The following is a 26,375-nucleotide window of genomic DNA, read 5'->3' on the forward strand; positions in this document are numbered from 1 at the left end:
GAATTGGGGATAACAGCATTTTATACAGGCGGAAATATGGTTTTGGAGTTAGAAATAACATCAAATCTTGATTCCAACACTTTCTTGCTTAATGCCATTGGACAGATTACACAGCCTCTGAGACTTTTCTGCAAAATGCAAATAGCAATTCCACCTCCTGGGGTTGATGTCAGGATTAAATAACATTAATCAAGGACTTAACAAAATTCCTAGCTAGTAGCTAATAGTGTTACAACTAAGTTTCTCATCATTAAAATTATTAAAAACAGAATAGGGCACTTCAGGAGGGAATGAATAGATGAATTTTTGCCTCTTCATGGACACCCAACCCAAAAATGTCTCAGGAAGAACTGCCCTCTTCTCTGCTCTCACAGCTCTTTTAGCAAAACTGTTTTATGATATTGCTGGGCTGGGTTCTTACATGGCAATTCTCCAGAATCCTGCACAGTACCTGGCACAGCAAAACTGCTATATAAATGCAGACTCCTGCATTCTGGGGTGGAGTACAGTAGACTAGTTGCCTTTTTCCTTTCCCTCTGATTAGGAGGATGTTTGAATTCCAGGTAAGGGGGAAAACGTCACCTTGGTGGTAGAAGTTCTATTTAGTTCCTGATTGGATAAGGAAAAGTAGAGTAAGGGGGGGAGATCGAAAAACCCCACAAATATGATGTGAAGAAAAGAGACGAAGGAAATCTTGATCACCTACATTTTCTGTCAGGTAGGAGAAGAACATATTAATTCATTTAGTCAACAAATGTTGATTGACTACTGTATGCTAGGGATTGACTACTGTATGCTAGGGGCTGTACTGGGCCAAGGTTTCTGCCCTTACTGGAGTGGTGTTTTGAGTCCAAGAGAGAAGACAGACATGACAATAAAGTGGGGTGAATATTACGATGAGACCGAATTCCCACGTGAGCGGGTTTGGGGATGGCAATCTAGTTGATATTAGAAGAATTAGAACACTTGTCCCAAAGAATAAGAAACATGTTTTTTTGCCTATTTCTGTGTTTCTTTGGGGAGGCTGGGTGAGGGAGGGGTGTTCATGGATAATGGGGGTTTTGGCACTAAAGCCACCCATTGGTGCAGCCAATGAGATACTATGATGACACCTACCAGGCGGACCTACCTAGCCTAAGGGGTCAGGGAAGGCCTCGAAAGGGAAGTACTGTAATCTCAACGCCGAGACGTAGGAGCCTTACAGAGATCTGGTGAGAAACCTGTTATAAGATGCAAAATTTTCAAGGATGTGAACTACTGTCCAGAAGTGGTTGATATTTCAGACCAAGCATCAGACTCTCTTGTAAAACCACACGTTTTAACTTTCTAGGTTGCAGCTTTCTAAACTGCAGTCGCTTCGGCGGCACTAGCTATCGAAGAACTAAGTAAAACTCGAAACCCTAGCAAACTGTGCGTGGCGCCGTGGAAGGCGCGCAGCACTTCGGGTCTTGTAGTCTGGGACGGACTTCGAGTCCCATAGCGCTGTGCGGCGGGACGTCGCGCCTGCGTGATGCGGGCGGCGGGCAGCGCAGAGTGCGAGGCTCTTTTGTTCGGCTGAGGGGAGGGCCGTTGGCCGGGGCCTGCGGTACGCCGCTTCAGTGAGGGGCTCAACCGCGGTCAACCGGTTTGTTGCTTTTCTGGTCGCCACTCCCCTGGCCGGCCCGACAAGACGCGCTAGTAGCGCGGCACCGATTTCTCGCGGGCTCGTGGGCGCTGCTCTGAGGTGAAGAGCCCGCTAGAGGCGGGGAAGCGGGGGGGAGGCGCGCGGAGGCGGCGGCGGCGGCGGGAGCCCTGGATGAGGGGCCGCGCGCTCGCGGCGGAGGTCGGGAGCGGGGAGCGTGTCTGAATCCCGCGCCCTTCCCGCGCCGAGCTCTCCGCCGGGCGCAGTGAGTAGGACGACTGGCGCGAGAAGGATGGAGAGGGCGGGGCGGCGTCTCCTGAGCCAGAAATTGAAGCGATTCTGGGTGGGCCGAGCACTTGCGGGTCGCCCTTCGGGCCTGGGTAGACCAAGACAATGCTCCTTGGGTTGGGCTGGAGAGAAAACACTGGGTAAATTGGGAAGGGGACGGACGGGGCAGCCTGGATGCTTGGACAAGCGTAGGGAGCGTTGGTGACTGCGAGACCCGAGGTTTAGAAATGTAACCTGAGAATATATTGGGTCCAGCCGGGGCTGCCAGAGGAATTCCTCTTGCAGGGCTGGGGAACGGTAACTTCGAGGAAATTGTAAGGGTGGGCCGGGCGGCCCAAAGTGTGCTACTGGGGGAAGAGATCTGTTGAATAAATCGAGGAAGAGGCTAGAAGGAGGGGTAGTATTTGCCTGGCTTGGCTCGGGTTGGGGGGCGGGGGGAGGCGGGGAGAAGCTGTCAGGGCAAGTGGGGCGGAGGTCCCGAGAGCATTTTCTGTGAGGTGTGAAGAAGAAAAGGGGGAAACTGGCCACCCCTTGCTTCCTGGTTGATCGGCAGTAAGAATAATGTGTGAAGAAAAGATGGAACACACTTTTTTCCTTTTTCCAGATTTTCTACTACCTTCACTCCTTGATTCCTTTAGGGAGTTAAAAAGTCCAAGTGCAGCTCTTGCTTTGATTCATAATTAGTTCCATACGTTTTTTTCTGAGATTGTTGCTGGTCACAGTTTCACTGCGGTGAAATTGTAGAAATGTGTAGATGAGTTCATATTTAAGGAATGAAGTTAACTTAGTGAGAGATTATGAGACGGTGTGGGAGGTTGAGAGAGAAAGTGGAAAAGTTCGTGAGATTGTGAGGTTTTTTTCCTTGGACTCTTAAGTTTTTTAGGCAGCTTGTCCTTGCTGGAAAATTTGAATACGAAGGGAGCAGTACTTTACCCCTTTTCCAAAACTTCAGATGAAGATTTTTCATGGATTGTTGCTATATTCAGACATGTATTGGTTGAGCTCAATTAAGGTGGAATTTACAAAAAGATCAGTTACGCTAGAACCTCTGGCCAGGGGTAAGCTGTCCTCAAATGTGTTAAGAATCAGGTCGCCATTTTGGAATAGTTCTAAAAGGTCCAGGGTTTTGGAATGAATGCAGGAATACAATTGGGAAATTAGTGCCAGTGCTCCAAGGTGCTTACAGATATTTACATGGAAAGTGCTATGACTGAAGTGCACAGCGTTGGAATCGGCCACACCTTAATAAAGCTTCAAGGCAGTTCAGAATCTTCAGTCATTTCCAATTTTCCCTCTGGTGCCATTTTCTTCATTGGCTGCTATAACCTAAATTGTTTTTCACTAAAAATGTAAATATTGTGTAGCTTGGTGTTTCTAGCTTCTTGATTAAAGGAGACCAAGTATGGGTACCCTATCCTTCTGCATTTTGACTACAGGATACTAATATTTTTATAATCATCTAAAGAAAGGAAGCAACCATTATATCTTCTGGTGCCCATTTTAGAGACTAGGAAAATGTTTCTTTTTGAATTCACACCACTTAAAGAGAATTGATGAATTTTTGTCATTTTCTAGTAGTTTATCCATTGAAATCTTCCTTTTTCATATACTCTTTCTCGTGGTATAACAGGTTTTGCATTAGATTTGATGGCTTTTTTGCATCATAGGTTATTTCGCTGAAGAGTTTTTGGAATAAGATGCTAATGACTAGTTTATGGCCTATATAAGATGGGGCCATGCCTCTTGTTCATTCAAGTGTCTGACACATTGTTGACCATTCATATTGTTGAATGAATGGATAGGGCTTTGAGATCTTTTCTGAGAATCCCATATTAGTAGAATGGCCTGATGTGCATTTATGTAATCAATTGAATGGATAGGGCTTTGAGATCTTTTTTGAGAATCCCGTATTAGTAGAATGGCCTGATGTGCATTTATGTAATCAGTTTGCCTGTTTTTGTTCTATGACGTTAGGCAGAGTAAAACTGTTGCCCTTGGCATGCTTGTCTTAGCCTATGTTTTTAATATACTCACCCTGGTATTAAATACAGAAAAGGTATGCAGATTGTGCAAGTGGCAGTTTTAAATACCTTAGGCAAGTACTAGGAGAGGACCCAGGTTCTGGGTTTCAACAGCAAGCTATATAGTATTTTGAATATTTTCTGTTATATAAGTATCTTGAAAAATCATTTGTGTCCTTTGTATAGAGTTAATAAGTATTTCTCAATGGCGATGTCTACTGAAAAATTGAATAGCCTTTCCACGATTAATTGGAGAAGTTGTTTGAATGAGGACAAAATTCTGATCCTGTAAGTATTTGAATAACTTGTTAAATCTTTCCTGCCTTTTAAGCTTTTATGATTTACTGACCAAAAGGGGGCAGCCTAATTTGTCTGTGAAATTGTGCCTTTCTTTAATAATAGCAAACACATTGACGGCCTAACAGAACTATGGTATTTGAGAAGTTAATGTCACTACTCTGGTTTTGTTTTGTTGTCTATGAATCCTTTGGTCTCTGCTCTTATTCTGGTCTTGCTTTCTAATCACTTTTATTTCATTTTAAACTAAAATATTTGCTTCAGGTATCACTGTGTTCTACTAATATTTACAGATCCCTATGGCCTCTAAACCCAAGCTATATCTATAGTTTCATTTCTATCAGCACCATGAAAAGGAGTTAGCCAAGCTTCTGGACACGTCTCAGATAAAATTCTAATTTTATTCACACACGGGTATTCTAGTCCTAGATCCTGGAATTCGAGGACAGGGATTTCTTTAAAAATGAAACTCCTGCCCACCCGGTATGTGGCACAAGTTCTTGTTTTCTGCGCAGTAAAGTTTTCCATCTGGAAAGCATTTGCCTCACAAACAGCCACAGCTAACAAACTGAAAGCAGTTTAGAAACATGAGTTAGGAGGACTACAAACTGAATATACTACACATGCCTTCACCTGCCTTTTGATGACTGGTATGTAGTTGCTAATGCTCAGCAAGGATACTTACTTCTTTGCAGATCCGATTTATTTGCTCATCATTCCCTAAAAAGCTGACAACTTTGGACTTCTGTTCCCTCGTTATCTCAATCTGAGACATCCATTCTTATTGCCCATATAGGGTTCAACACCTTACACTGGGTCCAGACCTACCTTTGAGTGTCTGAGTAAAAATAGAAACAAAATGCTTTGGGAACCACAAGAAAAAGAGAAATAATATTTAGCTAAGTTGGGTAAGCATCATGGAAGAAGTAGCATTTGAGCTAGCTCTTGAAGAAGGGGTAGGATTTTGACTACTAGCCTTGGACAGGAGCACACTTCTTAATAATGAGCAAATCCATGCATGGAGGAAATGTGCAGGATGTGTTCAGGTTGTACTTTTCTGTTTTGACAGGAGAATAGGTTTGTGAGTGAAGTAGGAGTATGGAATGGTTGGATCTAAAGGGTGTTAGATGTACATTGTGGAGTTTGGCCTTTTTTATAAGAAAGGAGGAGGAGACTTTGTAGAAAATTTTTTAGCAGTTACCTGCCACTTTCCTAATCAGTGTACTCCCACCTAAACTGGTTTACACACTGTCTGCCTCCGTTGCTTTTGTTAACAATAGTTCCTTGGGCTAAATCGCCTCCCTCCAGTCCAGTTTTTCAAATGCTATTGGAACCTTGCCTCAATCCCAGCTTTTCAAAACCTTTCTAATCACCCTAGCCATTTATTCTTCCAAGCCCCGGTAGTGCTTTGATGGCGGCTACTTCTTGCTTACATTTCTTTTGCTAATTACTGCATACTCCTGTCATTTCTTCTATTGAAATGAACTTCAATTGCATTTGTACCTTTCTGGTATGTTTTTAATCGTACAGTCCTGGCTCTGTGTCTTACCCTTGAGCGGGGGACTTGGGGAATTTTTCTTTGCTTCAGTAAGCCTTAGTTTCCTCGTTTGTGAAATGGGCTTAATAGAGATGTTGTGAGCATTGAATTAAGTGCCTTTCTATGCATTAAGTGTTAAGTATTCAATAAAAGTTATTTTGTTATTACTAGTCCTTATGGGATTTTCAAAAGCCTCTACTTCCTGTGAGTCTGCATATGCTGCTAGCCTGGCCAAACAGTTCCATTTGCCTGGGTCTGAGGGGATTCCACATTCTGTGATGTGGAGCTTTCAGAAGCTTTCAGTGCTTTAGCTGGGATGAATTGGTCACCCTTTATTCCACCCAAGCTCTTAGTAAATCCTTATTGATTTGATTTGGTTTTTTAATAGATGGTATTAAAAGCTAGTAGAGCTGTAGTTATAAACTTTTATAGCCATTAACTGACTAGGTTAAACCTAAGCTAGAGGCAAAAGATGGGTAAGGAAAACAAGGAATGGAAAAAGGAGCTAGATGAAGGAATGAAGTGGGGAGTGAAATGCACGGTAATTATCATCTGGTCCTTGTCTGCTGCTCCCGCAATATAGCTCTTTCTACCTGGCCACACTTCTGTTCTTCAGATATAGCAAGCTCTTCTCACCCTAGGACTTTGAACCCACTATTCTTTAAATTTGGTACGTTTTTCTGATTTTTGCTGAGTTGTCTCCTTGTCATTTGGGTCTCTGTTTAAATGTTACTTAATCTGAAGATATTTTCTTTATAGCATTTATCACTAATGTTTTCTTGCTTCTTGTCTGTGCCCTACTCTGCACACGCATGCATGCATGCATACACTCCCACTCATGCTGACTCATTTGTCCACATTAGAATATAAACTCTAAGAGACCAGGGATTTTGTCTGTCTTGTTCACCCTATTTGTCTAGTGTCTCACGCATAATAGGCACCCAATATAGGTAATTGTTAAGTGAATGAATACTGTAGGAGCATGTTCACAGGAAGAGTTAACCTAAACTTAGTCTGGGGCTTCGGGGAAGCTTCTGATGATGACATTTTTTTAGCTAAGGGAATTAGTCAAGTGAAGAATGGAGCAAAGGGCAAGGTAATTGTGATTGATAGGGTTAGGTGCAGTGGTCTTCAGCTCAAATGCCCACAGATAATGGTATGAAGAGGTCTGCATTTTTACATCAGTGGCTAGTATTGAGAATGAATTGGGTTGGGAGTTATCCAGGCAAGAGATGGTGGTTGCTTGGAATAGGATGGTAGTAGTGGGACTAGACAAATGTATAAATTAAAAGATATTTAAGATATAAAATCAACAGGATTTAGTAAGAGACTGGATATGGGGTTTGAGTGGGGAGAAATCAAGAATGTCATAATTTTGTCTTGAACTCAGTAAAAGCTATATGAATTCTTAGAAAGACCATTCATTTAATTGGGTGATGGGCCTTTTTTAAAAGTATATCTGTAAAATCAGAGCCTGAAATCACAACCTCTGAAGTTATAGAACTTTACTGTATGAATCATTAAAACTGACTTTTGGTATTTATGTAGTTCTTCAGATATCTTAAAATTCCTTTTGCAAATAATTCTGTTGAAATTTTCCATTGTTTGTATCCAGAATTTACTTCCTTTTTCTCACCTATCTTATCTGTCTTCATAGGAACATAGATTCCTTTTGCCATTTACTACAAGGGCTTTCTTACTTTGTTTTGCTGCCTGGGTGAGACAAAAGGAAGAACATAAGAAATTCCTACACTTTAGGTATATGAAATGTGATTTCTCCGATTCTGGCAGCTCTTCTATCTCAGTCTTCCAGAAATGAGATCTTGGTTTCTGTTTTATAATTATTGGTCATTCATACCAGTCAGACCTGGGTCCTTCTTGAGTGTGTTCTGGAGCTGCTCTGCTGTTTTGAAAAACCTAGCCAGGGGACTTCCCTGGTGGCACAGTGGTTAAGAATCCGCTTACCAATGCAGGGGACACGGGTTCGATCCCTGGTCCGGGAAGATCCCACATGCCACGGAGCAACTAAGCCCGTGCTCCACAACTACTGAGCCTGTGCTCTAGAGCCCGCGCGCTCTAGGGCCCACATGCCACAACTACTAAGCCTGCGTGCTGCAACTGCTGAAGCCTGTGCGCCTAGAGCCCCTGCCCCACAACAAGAGAAGCCCACGCACCGCAAGGAAGAGTAGCCCCCGCTCGCCACAACTAGAGAAAGTCTGTGCGCAGCAATGAAGACTCAACACAGCCAAAATATATTTAAAAAAGAAAGAAAAACCTAGCCATGAATTTCAGCCATATACATTGAACAAAAATGGTATTTTCTTAGAGTTCCTAATGCACTGGATTTCAGAGAGTTATCCTTACGCTTAAAGCAGTAAATAATCTAATGAAGTAGGTTATATATGCAAATATGTAAATAGATAATGAATGCCAGAAGGTCATAAAAGCTCACCTCAAAGGAATTCCATGAGAGTTGTTACACCAATTTTACAGATGAGAAAACTGAGTTATGCAGTAAATATATATAACTACCTATAAGCATAAAGTTTTGAGAGGTCAAGGACAGCAAAGATATCATGCTTCTGGTGCTCATACTAGCTTTCTTTTGGTGAAAGGAACTGTGAGGACCCTTCAGGCAGTGCTCTTCCAGTTTCATTTCTAGTACAAGAAAGGTCTAGAGTGAATGATGTTGAATGTGATGTAGAGGTTTTGTTTTCAAGAACATCAGTTATTACTTACTGTTCAGCCTTATTCTAAATTTTTATGGAGAAAGTAAAACGTTCACCTACCTTTTAGCTAACTATGAGAATTGATTTATGTCTGCAATAATGTATAATTTCACCTGAGGAATGTAGTTTCTGCCAGTCCTCTTACAGCAATGGCTTATATCCAAGGAATGCATCAGATCACCTAAGGAGCTTTTAAAGATGCAGGTGCCGTGGTCAAATCAACAGTGTTTGCAATAATAATAAATTGGAAACAACCGAAATTTTCATCATTAGGTAGATGGTTAAAGTATGGTGTGGCCATACAAGATGGAATACTATGCAGCTTAAGAATGGAGACCTTGGGCTTCCCTGGTGGCACAGTGGTTGAGAGTCCGCCTGCCGATGCAGGGGACACGGGTTCGTGCCCCGGTCCGGGAAGATCCCACATGCCGCGGAGCGGCTAGGCCCGTGAGCCATGGCCGCTGAGCCTGCGCGTCCAGAGCCTGTGCTTCACAACGGGAGAGGCCACAGCAGTGAGAGGCCTGCGTACCGCAAAGAAAAAAAAAGAGTGGAGACCTTTATGCAACAATGTCAGAGATGCATTACATTGTATTAAAAGGCAAATTATAGAACTATAATAACTACTTTCACATATGTACATCTGGGTCAGTTTACATATAGAAGAACAGCTTTGACAGGTTTTGAGCCAGGGAACTTTGATTCCCTAATTGAATGTGAATACATGTATTATATTACAGTTAGAAAAACAAAATATTTTTTTAAATAATGCACATACACACACCCTACACTCTGACTCACTGGATCTGGGTATCTGTATTTATAAATTCCATAGGTGATTCTTATTCTCATGTAGGTGAAAGTTCTCTACTCAAGGTCTGCTTTCCTGTGAATTCTTTCTTAGTACAGATGGTCATCTCACCAGACCAGCATTCTAAATGTTTCACCTTAGTGTTTACCTCAAAAGGCCTACTGGTTTGTTTCAGAGGGCTGTAGCTGTTACCTTGTCCTCACATCTGGAATTTGACCTTTCAAGCTGGCAAGAAATCCGTATGGAAGTTCTGGGGTAGCCCGTTATAATTCATGTTTGTGATGGCAAGCAGGAGCTATGCTCACATTGTCTTCTCAGATCCTTCTCATATCGTTTCACTAGGACCAACTACAGGCATACCTTGTTTTATTACACTTCACTTTATTTGAAGATACTGCATTTTTTACAAATTGAAGGTTTGTGGCAACCCTGTGTCAAGTAAGTCTATCAGTGCCATTTTTCTAACAACATCTGCTCACTTTATGTCTCTGTGTCACGCTTTGGTAATTCTTGCAATATTTCAGACTTTTTCATTACTATTATATTTGTTATAGTGATCTGTGATCGGTGATCTTTGATATTACTATTGTAATTGTTTTGGGGTGCCACAAACCATGCCCATGTAAGATGGCGAAACTTAATCTGCCAGCTGTTCCCCAGTTTCTCTCCCTTTCCTCAGGCCTCCCTATTCCTTGAGATACAACGAATATTGAAATTAGGCCATTTAATAACACTGCAATGGCCTCTAAGTGTTCAAGTGAAAGGAAAAGTTGTGTCTCTCACTTTAATCAGAATCTAGAAACGATTACGTTTAATGAGGAAGGCATGTTGAAAACTGAGATGCGCCAAAAGGTAGGCGCTGCTTAGCCAAGTTATGAATGCAAAGGAAAAGTTTTTAAAGGAAATTAAAAGTGCTACTCCGGTGAACACATAAATGATAAGAAAACAAAACAGTCTTCTTGCTCATATGTAGAAAGTTTTAATGGCCTGGATAGAAGATTAAACCGGTCACAGCGTTGAAGCCAGCAGAGGTTGGTTCATAAGATTTAAGGAGGAAAGCCATCTCCATAACATAAAAATGCAAAGTGAAGCAGCAAGTGCTGACATAGAAGCTACAGCAAGTTATCCAGAAGATCTAGCTAAAATAATTAATGAAGTTGGCTACAGTAAACGACAGATTTTTAGTGTAGACAAAACAGCTTTCTATTGGAAGAAGATGCCATCTAGGACTTTGTCATAGCTAGAGAGGAGAAGTCAATGCCTGGCCTCAAGGGACAGGCTGACTCTCTTGTTAGGGGCTAATGCAGCTGGTGACTTTAAGTTGAAGCCAGTACTCATTTACCATTCCAGAAATCTTAGGGCCCTTAAAATCTACTAAATCTACTCTGACTGTGTTCTGTAAATGGAACAACAAAGCCTGGATGACAGCACATCTGTTTACAACGTAGTTTACAGCATGGTCTCCAGTCTCCTTTTTTGGTCTTAGCAACATGTGGTCCTTTTTTTCCAGACTGTTCTGTTTTCCAGTTTCTGACAAAAACTCTATTCAGCTTTTTCTATTGCCCAGTGCATCTCCTTAACAATAACTTTATCATTTTAAATCTTATTTCACATGAAAAAACTAATACTTGGTGTGAAAAGGGCTGCTGCACACAATAAAGTTATTTTATGCCCACTGTTGAGACCTACTGCTTAGAAAAAAAGATTCCTTTCAAAATATTACTGCTCATTGACAACATTTGGTCACCAAGAGCTCTGATGGAGATGTACAAGGTTAATGTTGTTTTCATGCCTGCAAACGCAGCATCATTCTGCAGCCCGTGGATCAAGGAGTCATTTTGACTTTCAAGTCTTATTATTTAAGAAATACATTTTGTAAGGCTGTAACTGCCATAGATAGTGATTCCTTTGATGGATCTGGGCAAAGTAAATTGAAAACCTTCTGGAAAGGATTCACCATTCTAGATGCCATTAAGAACATTTGTGATTCATCGGAAGAGGTCAAAATACCAACACTAACAGGAGTTTGAAAGAAGTTAATTCCAAGCCCTCATGGATGATTTTGAGGGGTTCAAGACTTAAGTGAAAGAAATAGACATGTGGTGGAAATAGCAAGAGAACTAGAATTAGAAGTGTAGTCTGAAGAGTGACTTAATTGCTGCAGTGTCATAATAAAACATCAGCAGGTGAGTTGCTTCTTATGGTTGAGCCAAAAAAGTGGTTTCTTGAGACAGAATCTACTCTTGGTGGAGATGCTGTGAAGGCTGTTGAAATGACAACAAAGGATTTAGAATATTATACAAACTCATTTGATAAAGCAGCAGCAGGGTTTGAGAGGACTGACTCCAATTTTGAAAGTAGTTCTGTGGGTAAAAGGTTATCAAACAGCATGAATGCTACAGAGAAATCAGTTCGTGAAAGGAAGAGTCAGTCAGTGTGGAGAACTTCATTGTTGTCTTATTTTAGTAAACTGTCACAGCCACCCCATCTTTCAGAATGCACCACCCTAAATCATTCTGCAGCCATCAACATCAGGGCAAGACCCTTCCTTCATTAGCAAAAAGGTTGACTTGCTGAAAGTTCAGATGTTGGTTAGCATTTTTCGCAGTATTCTTTAAGGTAGTATGTATATTGGTTTTTTAGACATAATGCTATTATTGCTTAGTAGACTACAATATAGTGTAAACTTTATATGCACTGGGAAACCAGAAAATTTGTGAGTCTCGTTTTATTGCAGGGGTCTGGAGGTCTGCCTGTATTCAAAACCATAATGCCTAATCTTGTGTCTGATACTTCACTGCCTCTGCCTGCAAGTAGCATTGTTCCTCCTTTCCATTTTCTAGCTCCTAACTGTAGGAGTGGAGGGGGTATCCAGGAGAATTGCAACTGCTTTTTCTTTCTCTTAAAAGAACTATGAGTTCATGACTCTTGCTTCAGATTTACACTATTCCTGGATTTATTGGGACACTATAGAAGAATTTGGGGTTCTTAAAATTGGCATTTTCTCAGTAGTTCTCTGTAGCCTACTTGCTAGGCTACAAAAATTCAAAACTTCTGCACCATCTAGCACTTGTCAATTTAAAAGACTGAGAAGACTGCTGGGGCCCTAAAAACCAAAGCTTTGCCACTGCCTGCTGATTTAATTAACAATGTATACCTTCCATATTCCAGTAACCAATAAAAAATCATTGGTTTTTAAACACCTATACATATTCTAAGGTCTTTTTTGAAAGAAAATCATTATCCACACTTCCTTATTTACTGATGACAAATTGTAGAGAGGACTGAAGTCAGACCTTTCAGTCCTGTCCTCGTAGAGGCTGGAGGGAAATTTCTCCTATAAGTGTGTAGCTAGCTCCTAGTTCTGTGTGTGCAGCAGGGCCATTAGCCCAGTCCTGCTGGGAGATGTCCACACTGAAGTGATGTATTTTTTGTTAATTGTGTGACCTTAGAAGATTTATTTCATGTAAATTTATTGTGTTATCTCTGAGGTGTCAATAACATCTGAATGGCTTATTTTATAGGATTGTTTCAAAGATCAAATGAGATAACATGGTAGCACTTTGTAAACTGTAAAGTGCAATACAAATGTAACGTATTATTTTTCTAGGCATCTTAAAATGTAGCAGACCCAGTAAATATTTAGGTAAAATTGTAGCAGCTTAACTAGGTTAAGGATTTTTTGTCTGAAACATCGTGATGAGCCTTAAGAAGACTTTTTTTTTTTTTTTTTTTGGGCTACGTTGGGTCTTCGTTGCTGTGTGCAGGCTTCCTCTAGCTGCAGTGAGTGGGGCTACTCTTTGTTGCGGTACGCAGGCTTCTCATTGCGGTGGCTTCTCTTGTTGCGGAGCACGGGCTCTAGGCATGCGGGCTTCAGTAGTTGTGGCACACAGGCTTAGCTGCTCCGTGGCATGTGTGATCTTCCCGGACCAGGGCTCGAACCCATATCCCTTGCATTGGCAGGCAGATTCTTAACCACTGCGCCACCAGGGAAGCCCCCTTAAGAAGACTTGTCCAAGAATTCTTTTCTAATCTTTTTATTTATTTATTTAGGCTGCGCTGGGTCTTCGTTGCGGTGCAAGGGCTTCTCTAGTTGTGGCGCGTGGGCTCAGTAGTTGGCGGCGCACGGGATGCATTGCGGTATGTGGGATCTTAGTTCCGCGAACAGGTATCAAACCCAGGCCCCCTGCATAGGGAGCACGAAGCCTTAACCACTGGACCACCAGGGAAGTCCCTAAGATTTCTGAGTTAATTTAGAACTGTTCGCCCTTGTGTACATCGTGTGATGTTCTAGTATATACCTTGACCCTTTGTTCAATGATTATGGCACTTTTTATGCCATAATTTGGTTGCCAGGATATTTAGGGAGAGTGGCAAATAGCATTGAATAAAGGCATTTTTCCATTATGCTACTACGCTGATCTGAGTTACTTTGAATATCCTTGCCAAGCAATTCCAGTTGAAAGCCCTCCTTCCAGATGTCACTGCTGGTATTTGGAGATTGCCATATTCAGGGAGAGGTGGTCTCTCTTGAAATAATCGATTTGGAAACTATATGCAAATAATTGGCCTGTCATAATATTTAAGGGAGCTCTTGGCTTGTCTGAAGGTGCTATCTATAGATTCTGTAGGAAGAGTGGGTTGTGTATTTAATCCACTTCTCTACTGATTTTGACAAATGGTTTATTCAGGACCCCAGAGAAGTACCTATAAATAAGGAAAACACTCACACTGGGAAGCCTGGCTGAGAGTCTCCAATATAAAGAGAATCCAATCCCTGGAGGTAAATGCTGGGATGAGCCAGTTAAGAAAACTCAAAAGAGAGAAATGGAAGTGTGTTTTCTACATTCTTCACTTCTCATTTGAGTTGCTCTTAGGACAATGAATTTAAGTGAGTAAAGATGAAAATCAAGCGGTCTCACTCTAGATTTCCCTATTTGGGGGTTTTCTTTACCTAACCTAAAGGATTATATTCTTATGCTATGACTCTTTCTCCTTGAGGCCATGCTAACGATAAAGGGAGGGGAGGCCTGCAGTAGCTAGAGATGAGATAGAAGCTGTCCCTACCTTTTTGTTTTGTAGTAACAGGATCAGATGGGCAGGATTCAGTGTTATTTCTTTTTGTAAGACAAATGTAGCTATTAATGTAGATAACAGAGCCTTCAATATCTCTGAATTCTGAAGCCAGAGTGATAAGACTGCCTTTCCTTTACTTTCTTAAATTTAATTACTTGGGAGAGGGGTTATTAGGGGACAGTTACTGGTTTGGGGTTGTCTGTAACCCGTTGTTTTTCTGTCTGTTGAGAAAGGGAGTAGCTTCCAATTTCTGAGTCCAAACTAATGTAGGGAGTTGTGGTACCCTTTGTTATTGAAAGGTGATTGTCAATTTATTTTTCTTTGCACATTAACTGATGCATGAATCTTGCCACCCCTTCAACTGACAGTGAAAGGAAGCAAGCAAGGAGTAGCACTTGTTCTTCGGAGCAAACACTACTGCATTTATCCAAAAGAAAAATTAGACTTTTTTTCCTTTCCTTATAACACTTGTCATGGCAATCAGATTCTGAAAACCTGAAAGTATCTCCCTCCAGGAAGAAGCAACAGGCTCTGAATCAGAGGCACAATGAAGCTAGCCAATAATTAGCAAAAGGTGACATTCAATACACTGATTAGTCTGTTCAGTAACAATAAAAGGAAAACTCATGGCACTAAAAGATGGGTTGGGGAGGGAAGGAAAGCAGAATCTTTGGTATGTAAATGGAGAGGAACAGTCTCAGTGCAGATGTGTGTTTTGAACTGTGTGGACAGGGGCATTGGGTGTGGCCTTAGGCCACACTGAAAGCATCTCAGAAAACTTTGTGTGTGTGCCACTCAGCAAAAGTTCAGAATACCTTTAGTGGAAGAGGTATCTATATTTTTTTCTTACCAGACATTAGGTTTCAGGAAGACAGGGACCATTACTTACTCTCTTGAATCTCCAGTCTCCAGCAATGCAGAATTTTCTAGTAGCCAAATGTTTGTTGTTTCAGTAAGTCAGCATTGCTTATATATGCAGACATGAGAATATCTCAGAGTATAAACCTAAATAAGCATCTGTAGATACTATAACTGATTCATATTGATGAGCCTGACTTTTAGTAAAGGTTTGTTATATTTCATATAGTCTATAGATGAACTCTTTCTAAAATACATTCTGTCTACACGTGCCAATTTAAAACTATTTAGAAGAGCCTACTTTCACTGACTCCTTTTCCCAAGGATGCTAGGAATAACCAGTTTAAACCCCAATTAGCATTGCCTTAAATTCAAACATGAAACATGGTAGTAACTACTTTCTTGTCTTGGATCATCTGCCATACTCTTGGTTGTTTGTATTTCCTTCTGGGCAGCTAATGTATCTATCAATTTGTAGACTGCAGCCAGTTTTGTAGATCAATTTTGTTGTATAGGTATCTTATGGCGCCACCTACTGACACATTTGTAATCATAAGGCTTTATGCTTACCAACAGTCAAGAGTTGTATGAAGGACTAAAGAAAATAGATTTATAGGGGACTGGAATTTTAGCACTGGAAGAACCCTTAGAGGTTACCCAGCCTGATGATATATTTTACAAAAGAATAAATTCAGGTTCTGTTATCTGTGATACCCACCTTTTTTGCCCCATTTATTTCCAAATTCGTTTAGAGAATCCCATGGTCATTCTGGCATTTTTATGAATCCTTCTCAGCCTTAGAAATAAAAAGTAGAATAAAAAGTTCACAAGAAACTTGAGAATTATAAATTAATGGTGGCATTCAGAAAAGACTACATAAAGAACCTTAAGGGGACTCAAAAGAGATTGTGTTTAACAATGCAGAAGAATTGCTTATATTATATATGCATATACAGAAGGGAAAATTAAACTAGATGTTTAATAAATAGGACAAGCCATTTCCCTTAGTAAAAATCCAAGTCCAATACTGTGATGAAATTGAAAAACATTCAGAGAATTAGAAAGTATGGATCAGAGGATTATATGTATATAGGTTTGATGTATAGACCTTATTTTTAGGAGAATTGCTTTTTTTTCAAATTAGTGTAATATTTTAGATACCATAAGTAAAGGGGTATTGGGAGCTTTTTTAACTTAGGAGGAATGGGTATAAAAGTTTTAAGTGGATATGCAAGAATAAAGAAGTTTTGCTGTGAGATTAGTTGGGGCTGTTTTAGAAAACTAACTTTCTAGCTGAACATAGAAAACTCTTGGGTATTGAAGATGAATAGGCATAACATTTATTGAAGCAGAATGCACTGTTTTTTGTAAGATTTATTTATTACTTATTTATTTTATTATTTTTGGCTGCATTGGGTCTTAGTTGCGGCATGCGGGATCTTCGTTGAGGCATGCAGGCTCTTCGTTGCAGCACACAGGCTTCTCTCTGGTTCTGGCGTGCGGGTTTTGTATCTAGTTGTGGCACTCAGGCTCCAGGGTGTGTGGGCTCTGTAGTTTGCGGCACACAGGCTCTCTAATTGAGGCGCACGAGCTCAGTAGTTGTGGCACATGGGCTTGGTGGCCCCATGGCATGTGGGATCTTAGTCCCCTGACCAGGGATCGAACCCATGTCCCCTGCATTGGAAGGTGGATTCTTTACCACTGGACCACCAGGGAAGTCCCAAGCGTGCACTATTAAAATCATCGATGATGTCCCTGGTTTTATCCAAATATTCTCCTAAGAGTGTACCCTAATGTCCTTTTTATTTCCTTTATCATTTTAGCAGCGTCACCCTTTATACCAGAAAGCTGGCGGGCACTATGGGGAAAAAACAAAACAAGAAGAAAGTGGAGGAGGTGCTAGAAGAAGAAGAAGAAGAATATGTGGTGGAAAAAGTTCTTGACCGTCGAGTGGTAAAGGGCAAAGTGGAGTACCTCCTAAAGTGGAAGGGGTTCTCAGAGTAAGTTTCATTGACCCAGGAAAATCCATTCATTTGGTCACCAACTATTTCTCAGGAGACTGGTAATGTGCATGACCCAGGGTGCACTGATGGGTACGTTGTGACTCAGGCCTGGCCTTCACAGCTTATAGTTCAATTAGGAAAATGACCTACATGTACAAAGTGCTATCATGCAAGACTGATTTCTGATGAGCAGTTTTGTGTGTGGCTTTACACTGATCCAAGTTTGCAAAGAGAGAGTAACTTTCTTTTGAAGGAGGCAAGTTTCTAAGCTTTCAATTTGTACTAAAAAGCCCCCTACTGCCTCCCAAAAAATGTCAACTTTGTCAGGTTCTTGGTCTTGGACAGAATCCAGTTATATTTTATCGTTAACTCCTCTGTTCCAAGGACACCAGGTTTTGTCCTCCTGTGCTTCTCCTTAGTGTGAGTGTGCTAACTTTGAGTGGAAATTGTGACTTGTGTGCCTCTGGTTTCAGTGAGGACAACACATGGGAGCCAGAAGAAAACCTGGATTGCCCCGACCTCATTGCTGAGTTCCTGCAGTCACAGAAAACAGCACACGAGACAGATAAATCGGAGGGAGGCAAGCGCAAAGCTGATTCTGATTCGGAAGATAAGGGGGAGGAGAGCAAACCAAAGAAGAAGAAAGAAGAGGTAAGGCTCGAAGTAAGAATTTTTACTAGCCTAGAATTCATGCTGCTGTCAAAGAAGCTGAAAGATAATTTAAGCACTTTTGTTCTGCTGCTCCTTAGATCTCAGCAGCTGGCTCTCAATCCTTTTGGAATGTTAGATAGGCTAATGCTTTAAAAATGTTTGAGAGGGGCTTCCCTGGTGGCGCAGTGGTTGGGAGTCCGCCTGCCGATGCAGGGGACACGGGTTCGTGCCCCGGTCCGGGAAGGTCCCACATGCCGCGGAGCGACTGGGCCCGTGAGCCATGGCCGCTGAGCCTGCGCGTCCAGCACCTGTGCTCCGCAACGGGAGAGGCCACAACAGTGAGAGGCCCGCGTGCCGCAAAAAAAAAAAAATGTTTGAGGGTTCAATCTCATGAAGCCACATAATCTACTCTTATTTTATGTGAGGTTCAAGAACAGTAAGTGCAAGGGAATTCATTCCTGTGAGGAGATGGCTGTCAATGTTTTAATCATTACAGGTTTTAATCTATTTAATACCGTAAAGTAAGGTACCTTTCGAGGGTGAAGAACAGTTGTGAACATTTATTTTGCTTGAGATGTGGGTCCCTTTTTACATATGGGGAAACCTCAAGCACTTCAAAACTCGACGGAATAATCACTCAGAAGGATTCTAAAAGGCTTGTGACTTAGAGCCAAAGATTTGGTGAAATATTGGCAAAAGGGTTTGATAACATTGTCAGAGAAACAGGAGTTGCTCCAGTCCGGATAACAGTCCCATATAGTTAAAATTGTTCCATCTCTGTGGTTTTTACAGTCAGAAAAGCCACGAGGCTTTGCCCGGGGTTTGGAACCGGAGCGGATTATTGGAGCTACAGACTCCAGTGGAGAACTCATGTTCCTGATGAAATGGTGAGTCTGCCAGTGGCTCTGTGTGGTTGTTTTTTTCTTCTCCACATCTGTTCCATGCCAGAGGAAAAGAGCTGGACCTTCAAAATTCCAGTCGCCCAGGTGTGAAATCTTTAAGATGGCATAGTCCTTCGATAGTGACCCTCGGCCTGACTGCCAACCCGGACTCGTGAGTTACAGGTAGGGGCCCTTAGGATTCTTGGATCTTTGCCCATTTTTTTTTAGGAGGTGGGAGACAATCTGGAGTACAGAGGGTATGGGGAGGAATCACATTTCACTCATGTAAATAAAGGGGGGAAAAAAGAAATGTGATTGAACCACCCTCCCCTTCCACCACCTCCTTAATAAAGATCGGGCTGGCCCCAGGATCAGAAATTCTGTTAACTTCTCAGGGTTAGGAAAGAATTTCTGTAGCTCTTCCTTTGTCCTTGACTGTTAGATCCTCTCCAGTTTGTGCAGATTCTACAATTGCAGTATCTGCCAGCAGGGGTCAGCAAGGCCCCTTTACTATACTAAGCATACAGAGAAGCCTGCTTTTTTCCATTGTAAGTATAAATACCAGTGGTGGTAGTACTCCATGAAACAGCTTAATGAAAGCAGTTGTCTTGAGAATCTTAAGAACTGTAATTAACCCAAAATTCTCTATAATTTCTCTATTCTCTGTCCAAAAGGAAAGCTTTCTTCCCTTTTTCTTGCTTGTTGGAAGTGCTTGTTCTCCTCCCCCCCAAAGTGAAGCTCAATCATTGTCCTTAAAATATAAATTAGGAGTGAATAATCCTAAGCCTGTGCCAAAGAAGGCAGCATTCTAGGGGCTTTGTCCTTTTGTCAGTCTAGAACCTTCTCGGAAACTCATATTTGTACTAATTCCTCTCCTTTAGAAGGTGGCAGGAGAGGCCTAACTTGAACACTGAAAGCCTATGGCACAACCGGCTAAACCTCTTTTTTTTCCCCATGCACTCCCTAGGTGTTTACTGACTCTGACCTTCTTTTAGCTTATTTATTGCTAGCCTGTAGGAGAAAAGTTCATTTTTAAGGTGCTGCATATGGGAGAAAGGAATTAATACCAGAACTTATTCAGTCCAACTAGAATACACTTTCTCTGGCTGCATGTGACCAGTCTGAGTAATGGTAGCACCTCCTTATTGCTTGACACTACATTCCTTTGGTTCACTCACTAGTGTGTAAAGATTATAGCTGAATGTAACTCTGCAAGTTAAGATTGGATGTTGATTATTAAACCAAGTTCACTTTAAAGTGATTTTCCTGGAGAATGGAGATACTTGTTCATTTCCCAAAGTAGCTATTTTTCTGTGCAGTGAAAAGACTGAACTCTTACTTCAAAGGCTGTTGTTGAATTGTCAACAAGGGGCAGCCTGCTTCAGGTTCCCATGCTGTTATACTCCTTTTCCTTCCCATTCTCTTGTCTGTTTTTCAAAATCATACCTTACTGGCTTACTCTTCCCTGGTTCCGTGGGGCTGTGTGGCTTTGGTGTACCTGTTGCTGGAGTTCTGGAAGTTTGGGGTAGTGTCTCGTCAGAGATCCCATCATATATATCTATCTGCTGCCTGCCCTATGCTATTGCTTCCATCTAGGATGTTCCCAATGACCTGAAGATAGCTTACCCCTAAGTCCCTTGTAATATGTATGTGGTTTTCAATTTCTGAGAACATTTTAAAATTCAGAAAAAATATGGAGAATTATGTAACAGTCCCTTTATTTTCTATCTCCCAGTTTTGAAGCACCATTTCAAAGCACCTGGGAGTTGTGGCCTGTCTGTGAGCATGGCACTTGGTAGTGTTAAACAGTATGATTATGAGTAAGCAAGAAAGTGTCCACCTGCATTGGCTCTGGTCAGTGCCAAATTGGTATTAAATCTTACTATCCAACATGGTATTAAATCCTATTACCAAGCCAAGATCTCTCCATGGGCTTTTAGCAGCTGGGATATGGCTTTGGAAGAGTATGGTAGCCTCTCTTATTTCCTCAGAGAATCTGAGAGTCATGGTTTTGTATGTGTGTGTGCGGCCTTTCCCAGGGGTTCAGAGTTAGCTTTTGACAAAGATATCTAGAGGGCATTTTCAATGGGAGAAGATCTCCGAGGATATTACTTGGCTAAAAGCTGCTAGTAAATGATGCTTACACCATATTATCATCCTTCCCTGGCCTGCTCTTCTGGAATTAATATTTTATTAATTTATTTTTTATAAATTTTTAAAAAAATTTATTTTTGGCCGCATTGGGTCTTTGTTGCTGCGTGCGGGCTTTCTCTAGTTGCGGTGAGCAGGGGCTACTCTTTGTTGCGTTGCGGTGTGCGGGCTTCTCATTATGGTGGCTTCTCTTGTTGCAGAGCCACAGGCTCTAGGCGCGTGGGCTTCGGTATTTGTGGCACACGGGCTCAGTAGTTGTGGCTTACGGGCTCAGTAGTTGTGGTGCACAGGCTCAGTTGCTCTGCAGCATGTGGGATCTTCTGGACCAGGGCTCGAACCCACGTCCCCTGCATTGGCAGGCAGATTCTTAACCACAGCGCCACCAGGAAAGCCTGGAATTAATATTTTAAAAGCCCAAGCCCTTGGGTGATCCAAGTTAGGAGACCACTAGCACCTGGTCTCAAAGTCTCTTTGTGCTTTGTTCTGCAGGAAAAACTCTGATGAGGCTGACCTGGTCCCTGCCAAGGAAGCCAATGTCAAGTGCCCACAGGTTGTCATATCCTTCTATGAGGAAAGGCTGACGTGGCATTCCTACCCCTCGGAGGATGATGACAAAAAAGATGACAAGAATTAACTCTCCTGAGTACCAGCCCCTGTCACATCTGACTGTGGGTTTCAGGTGGGGAAAGAAGGAGATCTACTTGTCTTGACACCATAGAGGGGGCTTGAGAAGATGTCCTTTGAAGAGCCAGTATAGCTTCTGTGCCCTACAGCAGCCCAAGTGCTTTAAAGCCGCTCCATGCTGTATAGTTTGCACACCCATCCCAGTGGAGGGGAAGGAGGGTCAGTGTTTCAAGGCAACCCATTCTGAACTTTGCTGACAAAAGCAAAGGGCCTTCTATGAAGGACAAAACTTGCAGGATGGGATGTGGGAGAGCAAAAGATACTGCAGATCTTCAAAGAGCATCTCCACAACCCACAGCCTTCTTCCCAATAGTGTTAACTCTGCATTTTTACAGCGTAGCATGTATGTAGTTTTTGGCTATTTCTGGTGTGTTATTTGGGGTGGGAGGGATGGGGTGGGGAAGAAGGGAGATGGGTTAGGATCATTTTTGTTAAAATTTGGGGCCTGTTGGGGGGAAATGGTGAAAGAAAGGAAAGAACAACTAATGATGATTTGGTTCTGTGTCCAGAATATTTCATCCTTTCAAAAAATGTCATTGGCAACCTAAATGAGGACTGTGAGAGACTGTTTAAAAGCTGTGAATGCCTGAAACTTAGAAGCCAAGGTGTTGCCTGCCTGAGCTTAATGCTGTTCCCAAAAAGCATTAAGCTTTGGTAACTTCTTACCTTCCCAATTAAGAAGTTACCAAAGCCGCCATTTGGGGGATGGAAACTGGTTGAGGAAAAGTCTTATTGGAGTGTATACACAGGCAGATCATTCTGTCTTAGAGGTGCTAATTCTTGAAATCGACAAGAAGACCCTTTCTTTTCCAATTTTGAAGTTATAAATATCAGCTTCTCCATCCAAGCCACTGGCTGAAGTATTTGGGGAAGGGCAGAGGGTGGTATAGGAGATGGGAGAGTAGGCAAAGACAAGGGCCGGTGCTCTTAGGGTGGAAAACTCTTGGAGCCTCTGTTTTTTGAACTTTGAAACCATTGGTGGCAGGGTTCAGTCACTGACAGCACAAGTTCACTGAGTCACTTCAAGAGTTGAATGATTTCTGAAGCCCTGGTCTCAGGAGATTAAATTTTCATACTGGGGCAGTGGTTCACTTTAAAACAAAACACATTTTTTTAATCCTAAGAATTAACTAAAACCCAAAATGCTGTCTTGAATCATGAGATCCATCAGTTCTTGACATCATTTAGACCTGCATCTAGAACTCCGTTGTAAAATCTTTTTAGGCATGTGTTAGGTTTCTGTGAAAACTTTTGTTTTTAAATGTTAAACTTCATACCAACACTGTCAGTTTTTGTCTTAATAAAACTATAGATTTATAATCCTTGATTTTTGTCTTGTCTTGCCAGAAACACTCCTTGCCTTATTATTATTTTATAGATTGAGCCTCTTTGGGAACAACTTCCACACTTGAATGGTTTTATTTCTTAAATACTGTAGGCTTGAAAATCTAGTGTCTGGTGTGGATCTTTCTTTGACACTGAGCATTTATAATTGATACAGAGATTATAAAGATTGTCGCATCATTCTGTCTTCATACTGCTCAAAGTTCGTTCAGCACTCTGTGACCTGATAGCACTTCCAAAATATGATACGTTTGGAAATACAGGTTTTGGGGTTAGGTTTAGATCCTGGCTCAGGTATTTCATAGATTTGTGTGACCGCAGCTAAAGTCAGCTTCTCCAAACTTTTCAGGAATTGGTCCTGTGTTTGATCAGTGAATTAAAATGTCATCCATTTTCTTAACATCATTTTCTGCCTATAATTCTAGAGCCAAAATGGGACTAGATTCTTGTCAGTTATAAAAGGGGAAATAGGATTTCCACTGAGCTCAGTTCAGCTCTACGCATTAGTGCAAAACATTTGTTCCAAATAAACTGAGTGTAGGTATACTTTTTTCAGAAAGCCTCCTAGGAGTTTAGGGAGACATAAATGGAGCTGGAGAGGTCTTCCTCTGCAGAGGTCTGAGTGTGTCCTTGTAGTTGGCAGCAGCAGAGCAGTCTGTAGCTAGTTAAGAGAGTTGGGGTGGGCAGATATATCTGGTTCTGTTCTCCATCATCAGATGCACTGAAATTAGCCTTCAGTCTTGGTGCTTGTCCAAGATGGGGTGCTATTCAGCTTTAGCCTTAACCTTTGGAACCTATTTCACTGTCACTGCTGGCATTCCTGAGCTCTTTTAAAACCATATCATTCTTCCCCATGGAAGACACTGAAATTGATAATGCACGTTGAAGTGAAGATATGCAATTTTGTTATCTTTAAAAGCCAATTATCACACATTTCTAGATTCAAGGGTTAAGGATACATTTTTCTCAAGTGATCGCTGAAGCCACAAATGCATGCAGAAATGTCAGGGGGAAAAAATATACATAGGCACAACAAATCTTAAGTCTGCTTTCAGAAAGTATTCGTAGAGCATTTCTTTAGGAAATACAAAAACATGTCAGATGCCTTCAACAAAATTGCATCATATTAGACCTCTAGCCCAGGAGTTGAGGAGATACAGATTGTTACCTTAGTTACCATTACAAAAGAACAAGAGCTTACTAATTTGGTGACAGAATCATTATCAGCTGTCCTACACTGGCAAAGCCAGTCAAAGAAAATACCTTGTTCCTTCACTGCCTTCAGTTGAGTTTCAAGTTAAGTTAATACAGTAAATACAGAAACACTCTTGTCAACTGACAGTGCTCAGGAATAATTGTTTCTGCTTTCCAATGGCATTTGAAAGTTTTGACTACCCATTTTAAATAATGTTTAATAATTGATTTTTAAGTACTTATTTTCCGGTATAATCTTACATTCCAGAACTCATTCAGACTCAGCTCAACTTGATTTTAACCCTTGGCTATTTAGTGTTTGACCATGTGTACACAGCACATCTTTATAGTCTATGGCCTGTGGCATTGGGAATCTGTATTACAAGGTAATTATTTTCCTCATAGAGAAAGGGTGGGGGGGGAGTGCTAGAACAAATCGCTACTCCAAAATAATTTGGTGGAATTGAAACGCTGAAATCCAAATTTCTGCAATGGCTCCAAATCCTGAACTATGTATGGACCTGAGTTCTGTTTGAGATCAAATTTATCTGATCAAGTCATACTAATCTGATGTGCAAGTTGGGCCTTCTCATGAACATCATGAGGATGTTCTCATTTAAAACTCAGAACTGATAGGAATGAACTAAGTCCAGGCTCAGTGTTTTCCCTCTGCTAGAATTTATTTTTTTTATTTTTATTTATTTTAATTTTTGGCTGCATTGCCGCGCGTGGGCTTTCTCTAGTTGCGGTGCGCGGGCTTCTCATTGTGGTGGATTCTCTTGTTGCGGAGCACAGGCTGTAGGTGTGCAGGCTCAGTAGTTGTGGCACGCAGGTTCAGTAGTTGTGGCGCACAGGCTTAGTTGCTCCGTGGCAAGAGGGGTCTTCCTGGACCAGGGCTCGAAACCATGTCCCCTGCATTGGCAGGCGGATTCCTAACCACTGCACCACCAGGGAAGTCCCCTCTGCTAGAATTTGATTGAAATACAAATACCACTACCAGGCCAGCATTCAGCTTATTAAAGGAAGGAGTCTTGGCTTCCTTCACCTTGCCTTTTAGCAATAGATAGAGACATCCTGGTGTTCTGATATGTGGTAAGAAGTTTGATATAGGAGCTTAAGGTCCTCAGACAACTGTCAGTCTCTGATCTGCACATCACCTTGGTTTGACTGTCCAGCAATGAGGTTTTCTCCAAAAGTTGCTGCTTTCCTAGCCGATGTGTTCAGGGTTGCTTATCTTTCGTATGGATGACTTTTAAATGACTTTGGCCTTGGGCACTTCCCGATGAGTAAATTGATGAATATTGAAAGCAAATGAAATGTGAAATAAAATCATCCTGCTGGGATGAAAAGCATAGTTGGCCCTGCTCTATGGGGCAAGTAGAGTAAGGAGTCGGTTTCTAAGGCTTTTTTTTTGCTTAGGCCAGTTAGGTGGCAGAACTCTGAGGCAAGGCTGAAACGTTAGGTTTACAATATAATGCTGACTGGTTTTTGTTGATACTAAATAGCTTGTGTTAATTCACCAGCAGGTCTGAGTCTGCATTCTGACCTTACTGGTTTGCATGTGATTTACCAAAGTACTACTTGTGATAGTACCAAAGCCATTGTTTACCCCACATGGATTTTAAAATCCTAGTTGACTTTGACCAATCCTGCCCTGTTTACTGTTTGCATAGTCACAGGTCAGGCTGGGCTACTTTGGGGCCTGGCTCTGGGACATGGGCCCACAGTTTCAGTTACTGCTTCAGCCCCTAGCTGAAGACTGGAAGGCTTATTAAGACAACTGAATTAGCCTCATTAAATCTGTGTTTAAAACAAAAGGCAGAGCCCCAATTCTTGGTCTTTTCTCCACCTCTCCCCAAGTGAACTAGGTTTTGCTTCCTTGGTTGAAACAGCATTTGGAATTAAGTAACAAATACTGTACAACCTATTCCATTCTGCAGTTAGACTGGAAAAGAACCAGCTTTAAGACTTTTATTGATATTTCTGCACACTCAAAAAGGAAGACAAGGATTTCTATCCAACTGATTTTGAAAACACACTTCTTCACAAAGGCCCATATTCTCACTCCACTGGAGACAACTTGTACACAAGATTCTGATTCTCAACTAATTCAGGCAGACATGAACTTTCAAAGAAATCCTAGACAGAAAAAGGACCAGAACTCAAATCACGTGTTAAGTTTCACACGTATCCCCAGAGTCCCCACATGCTCACTCTCTTACTCTATAAAGT

The 26,375-nt window shown here is 41.6% G+C and overlaps 1 protein-coding gene across 4 annotated transcripts; it reads left to right on the forward strand.

The window, feature by feature from the left end:
- The first annotated feature begins 1,505 nt into the window (after positions 1-1,505).
- On the forward strand, positions 1,506-22,930 carry CBX1 (chromobox 1). 4 transcript variants are annotated; one of them, XM_067717117.1, is made up of 6 exons: positions 1,506-1,723; positions 4,117-4,218; positions 17,059-17,235; positions 17,712-17,889; positions 18,682-18,776; positions 21,411-22,930. In XM_067717117.1, the coding sequence occupies exons 2-6, from the start codon at positions 4,136-4,138 to the stop codon at positions 21,553-21,555; spliced, it is 678 nt and encodes a 225-aa protein (XP_067573218.1). In that variant the 5' UTR covers positions 1,506-1,723; positions 4,117-4,135; the 3' UTR covers positions 21,556-22,930. The 4 variants fall into 4 exon arrangements, with proteins under 4 accessions (XP_067573218.1, XP_067573219.1, XP_067573221.1 ...); XM_067717119.1 differs by lacking the exon at positions 1,506-1,723 and adding an exon at positions 13,355-13,441; XM_067717118.1 differs by lacking the exon at positions 4,117-4,218 and having other exon boundaries at positions 1,507-1,723.
- Positions 22,931-26,375: the final 3,445 nt, after the last annotated feature.

The sequence above is a fragment of the Pseudorca crassidens genome, chromosome 19, assembly GCF_039906515.1.
Source record: "Pseudorca crassidens isolate mPseCra1 chromosome 19, mPseCra1.hap1, whole genome shotgun sequence".
In the NCBI taxonomy this organism is placed as follows: Eukaryota; Metazoa; Chordata; class Mammalia; order Artiodactyla; family Delphinidae; genus Pseudorca; species Pseudorca crassidens.